A 5505-nucleotide genomic window follows, 5' to 3' on the forward strand; every position below is an offset into this window, starting at 1 on the left:
GGTCCCTGACGTCACCCGTCACTTCTCAGCCGCTTATATAATCCTGTAATACATTAATCCCGCTACAAGCTGTCAATGTGTCCTACACCCTCAAGGTCCTTTGTTTTACAGCCTCTCGGCGCACACACACCGCATTATTAATCAGCCTTATGAATCGTTAATTCCTCTTCTCTGCCGGGTGACACGATCCGTCGTCGCCATTGTAAATACCTGAACAGGTCTTTTTACGGCCCGGACCGCCCCCGTCGGATACTGTTTGATCCTCCGGCCGTTATTGGGTTTCACGGATTCATGCGCAAAGTTACCGCGTAGGGCTCATGCACATTAAAGAAGTACGCTGGGAATTAATAAAGGTAACCCTTGCGGTGGGGCTACCCTGGCGCTGCAAGGGTTAACATTGTTTTGGTCTAGGGCAGGGGTGGGCAACTCCGGCCCTCTAGCAGTGCTTTAACTATAAATCCCACCATGTCTCTGCCTCTGGGGGCCATGCCTGTAACTGTCAGTCTTGCAATGCCTCATGGGACTTGTAGTTCCACAACAGCTGGAGGGCTGGAGTTGCCCACCCCTGGTCCAGTGGCACAAATACAGAAAATATACCCATTCTTGGCCCCAAACCCGAGCAAAACCCAAACACTCAAGCGACGTGCAGACATTTTTTGGGGGAGAATGAGTTGCGGGTTATTCATATGTATATATTACAGTTGAGACTATTTTCAGTGGGGGGGTCAGTAGCCCGTATCTTAATTTTGGTTGCCCCTGTCTGCCTGACACCTTGTGTCCGGGGTTTCTGCTGCCATGAAACCTGGACACAGCATTCCAAACCCAAACTGTCCGGGTGAATCCTGGATAGGTGGCAACCCTATCCCCACAGCCTCTTCTCCCCAGAGAGCAAAATTGAATGGTGGGGCAGCCAGGTAGGGGGCGCGGCGTGGTGGCTAGGGGTGGGAGGGCCTAAGAAAATAATTGCCCAGGGTCCAATCAATATTAAAAATGGACCTGTTGCCAGCTGTCCAGGATTCAACCGGACAATTCGGGTTTTGAATGCTGTGTCCGGGTTTCATGGCAGCAGAAACACGGACACAAGATGTCAGGCAGACAGGGGCAACCAAAATTAAGATAGGGGCTACTGGCCCCCCACTGAAAATAGTCTCAACTGTAATATTTATATATGAATAAACCGCGACTCATGCCCCCCCCAAAAAAAATTGGAGGCGCATCGCTAGAGTGTTCGGGTTTTGCTTGAAGAAAAGGTGGCAACCCTACCCGTGACGTCACCATGTCTATTGACACGGGGGACATACCACAGCCGGTGCGGAGGGTGAGAGAGGTGGGCGCTTTTTGGTGTGTTACATAAAATAACATCATCACAGTCACGTGAGACGGTTAATGGGCATTTCAGGGGCAGGAAAAAAAATAGCAAGAAACCCGCCGTGCGTGTGCCGCCCGTGGCTTTATATAGTAAAGTATATCACCAGCACACCAAAGTAAAAGTGGTCATTTTATGGATTTTAAGGACATTTCGGGGCCACTCAAGGTCCCCTCATCAGGCATGACCTCGATCAGCGAGTCTATAATGAAATGATATTTTGTGTGTACAGAATGCCGATCAGGAAGTCGAGATGAGAAACAATTACAGATGATTTTGCTGCCTCGTATTTTATTTCAAATATACCTTTCTTCCCACCCACTCACACCTCCACAGCCGCCGTATGAGTCAGCGGGAGAGGGTCAGGTGACTGATTCTCCAGAGGTAAGACGCTCCATTGAGAAGAGGCGTACGCTGGCCGAATTATTTAAATGGGGGCTCCTGGCTCAGACAGTTTTTTTAACAGCCCATTCACACTAAGCGACATACCTTTTTACAGCGGATCCGCGCGGCCGGGATAGCGTGACTTTCGGGGCGACGTTCCAGCGACGGTAGCGCGACCTTCTCCGTCAGGCTCCATTAGAAAAAAGCAAAATCCGCAGAAAAAAGGGTCCTCTAGAAGCGACTAGCGATAGCTCCATTGAGTAGCATTAGCCGGCGACTTCTCGCGATATCGCGCAGCAAAAATGCGCGATATGGCGGCGTAAATCTCGCGATAAATCGCTTAGTGTGAATGGGGCCTAAAGGGTATATATGGCTAGCAAGCAGTAGATATATGCAAAAAGTTTTTGTTTTTTTTAAACCGCTTTAACAGCGGTTTAAACTTACCTGTGTCTTCCCCGCGCGCTCCCATCCGGAAATCTGCTCGGGCGGCCGCAAAGCACCTTGGGGCGGGCGCATGCACAGTTCACATTTTCGGCCGGGAGACAAGGAGAGACACAAGGTAAGTCTATGGAGCAGCGTGCACCCGCATACAGACACCGCGGGACAGGAAGTGCCAGCAAGGACAGAGGAGTCAGCGCTGGATCGGAGACTCGCCGCAGCGCTGGAGAGAAGGCTGAAAACGACAAGAAAGAAGAAGAAGGAGATCGGATTAAGAGACATTATTTAAGGTAAGTGCTTTCATTAACATTGGGGGGAGGGAAAACTCACCTTTAATGTCACTTTAAGTGATATATTCAGCCGGCTGTAATCAATATTATCAGCCTTTGTTAGTAAATCTGAACTGTAACTGGATGACATTTTGTTACTAAAGCTCTGAGATACATAAAGATACATAGAAACATTTTTTTCCATTCAATACAGATCTCCTGCAGCCTCTTTTAGCCACTTCCTGTCTACATGCATTTGTCCCAGAATCAGCTGCACATCATTGCTCTGGGCCGGCTTCCTGATAGTGACAACAGTGGACCGCGCTGCCCGCAATGGGTGTCGGCGCAGCCTCTTGTAGTCTCCACCAGGAGTGAATGTGAAGGGGTGACAACACGGGAGCACAATTGGGAGGCAGTTGTCACCACTTCACATGAAGTTTCTGAACAAAGATACAAGGCATTTCAGAGCAGAGCAATGATGTGCAGCTGACACAAGAGATGTGCATGCAGACAGGAAGTAGCTGGAGTAGATCAGCAACAGATGCAAATAAAAAAAGGTGAAAACAGTAATTTATTGGAGAAAAGGCAATTGTTTATGATACGGTGCTATGGCACATGTCTTCCAGTTGGTGGAATAAGCCTAGATACACCTACTTTAGTTGGCAACTAGGGGTCTATTTATAGAAACTGGAAACAATAGGAAAAGTTGTGACCACTCCGCCATCATTTATTTCCCATAGTGACCCCTCCGCCATCCTTTATTCCCCATAGTGATCCCTCCGCCATTATTTATTCCCCATAGTGACCCCTCCGCCATCATTTATTCCCCATAGTGACCCCTCCGCCATCATTTATTCCCCATAGTGACCCCTGCGCCATCATTTATTTCCCAATGGTGACCCCTTTGTCATCATGTTTCCCCCATAGTGACCCCGTCACCAATATTTTTTTTTCTCCATAGTGACCACTCCAGAATCATTTTTTCAACATCGAGACCACTCCAACATAATTTTTTCTCCATAGTGACTCCTCCACCATAATGACCAGTCCAGCATAATTTATTCCCATTAGTGACCCCTCCATCATAATTTATTCCCCACAGTGACCACTCCAGCTTCACTTTTCACCATAGTGACCCTTCCGCCATTGTGTTTCTCTATAGTGACCCCTACGCCATCGTTTTTCTCTAAAGTGACCCCTCCGCCATCATGCTCCTCTATAGTGACCTCTCCACCATCGTGTTTCTCTATAGTGACCCCTCCACCATCAAGTTCCTCTATAGTGACCCTTCCGCCATCGTTTTTCTCTATCGCGACCCCTCCGCCATTGTGTTTCTCTATAGTGACCCCTCCGCCATCATGCTCCTCTATAGTGACCTCTCCACCATCGTGTTCCTCTATAGTGACCTCTCCACCATCGTGTTTCTCTATAGTGACCCTTCCGCCATCGTTTTTCTCTATCGTGACCCCTCCGCCATCAAGTTCCTCTATAGTGACCCTTCCGCCATCGTTTTTCTCTATCGTGACCTCTCCACCATCATGCTCTTCTATAGTGACCTCTCCACCATCGTGTTTCTCTATAGTGACCCCTCCACCATTGTGTTTCTCTATAGTGACCTCTCCACCATCGTGTTTCTCTATAGTGACCCCTCTGCCATCACTTTTCCCCTTAGTGACCTCTCCACCATAATGCTCCTCTATAGTGACACTTCCGCCATCGTATTCCTCTATAGTGACCCCTCCGCCATCATTTTTTTCTCTGTATTCTCCGGCATCCTTTCCCCTATAGCGATCACTTTATCGTCATGTCTGCATCCGCTCTCATTTTCATACAGTATATATATATTTTTTTTCATTCATTGTGGCAGAAATCTTTCGATAAGAAATACGATGAGAAGACATCCGGAGCCAACAGTTGTGTTAGAAGAAAGCTTTACTGAGGTTATAAATATTTGCCTCCAGTGTTTAATATAGGAACAGTTATGTAATAATCTGCAGAGAGTGCGAGAAATTCGATCCGTTCAGCTGTATACATTCAGCGCTCGCCTTGCTCGGGTTACCCGCCGGACTGACGCAAAGGAAGAATGTTTCCCCGCTGTGGCCGCTCAGCGGTATCCATGGCGCGGCACGGTACAGCGAGCGTGCCAAAAATGTGGGGCCAAGCTCGGCTATTATTATTATTTATATAAGTAAACACTGCGGCGGGGTGCATGCGTCCTCTGCGGCTCTCCGGACATTTCGGGCCGTTATATAACAGCGGCAGGCAAAGCGGGAGATTATTTATCATATAGTACCCGTCTCCAGGCAACGTGCGGCCCATCAAAAATAGCCGAGCATACTGGTCTGTTTCTAAAATTAGATCCACCATTTTTAATTTAAAAGCCGTCATTGAGCTCCACTCCAGTGACTCTGCCTAGGCTGAGATGATGTCATCAGTCTGCTGCAGGCACAAGGAAGCATTTCCTCAGTCTCCCCTCCCCCCAGTGATCAGTCTTCCTCAGACAGGAAGAAGCATTTCCTCAGTCTCCCTTCCCCCCAGTGATCAGTCTTCCTCAGACAGGAGGAAGCATTTCCTCAGTCTCCTCTCCCCCAGTGATTGGGAGCTATTGGAATAGCTATTGCTCCAAGATTCAGCTCCAATCCAGAGATTGCCACCTGCAGTTTTTTTTTTTTGTCACTAGATGTCCAGCATTATTTAACCCATTTTCTCTGAGCTCAGGTCATCCTAGACCTGCCCCCCAGCCTGTGACCGGACAGTGAAAAGAGGAGCAGCACAGTGATGAGCTCATCTCAGCGCTCTCCTTTTATCAGCACATGAACGGATTGGCTCCTTGTGCTGCTTCTTCCTGTCACTCCTCAGCTCTGTTGTACAGGGACTATAAGAGGCTGACACCAGGTCACATTCAGGTACATATGCTGCTCGCATTAAAAAAATACACTTAATGATGTATTATGATTACAGAGCGGCATTAAATTGTGTCTTTTATACGCCTGCGAGGAGCTCAGCTTTAATCTTGCACTGAGCAGAGAATTAAATGTCCACTATAGT

The 5505-nt window shown here is 48.0% G+C and overlaps 1 protein-coding gene across 1 annotated transcript in view; it reads right to left on the bottom strand.

The window, feature by feature from the left end:
• SLC25A20 (solute carrier family 25 member 20) overlaps positions 1-5505 on the bottom strand; it is a 39254-nt gene that overhangs the window by 10040 nt on the left and 23709 nt on the right. The window contains exon 9 of the mRNA XM_018576090.1: positions 5446-5447. Coding sequence (XP_018431592.1) covers positions 5446-5447 — 2 coding nt within the window. The remainder of the gene's footprint in view (positions 1-5445; positions 5448-5505) is intronic.

This window comes from Nanorana parkeri, unplaced genomic scaffold (assembly GCF_000935625.1).
Source record: "Nanorana parkeri isolate BGI_ZX_2015 unplaced genomic scaffold, ASM93562v1 scaffold56, whole genome shotgun sequence".
In the NCBI taxonomy this organism is placed as follows: domain Eukaryota; kingdom Metazoa; phylum Chordata; class Amphibia; order Anura; family Dicroglossidae; genus Nanorana; species Nanorana parkeri.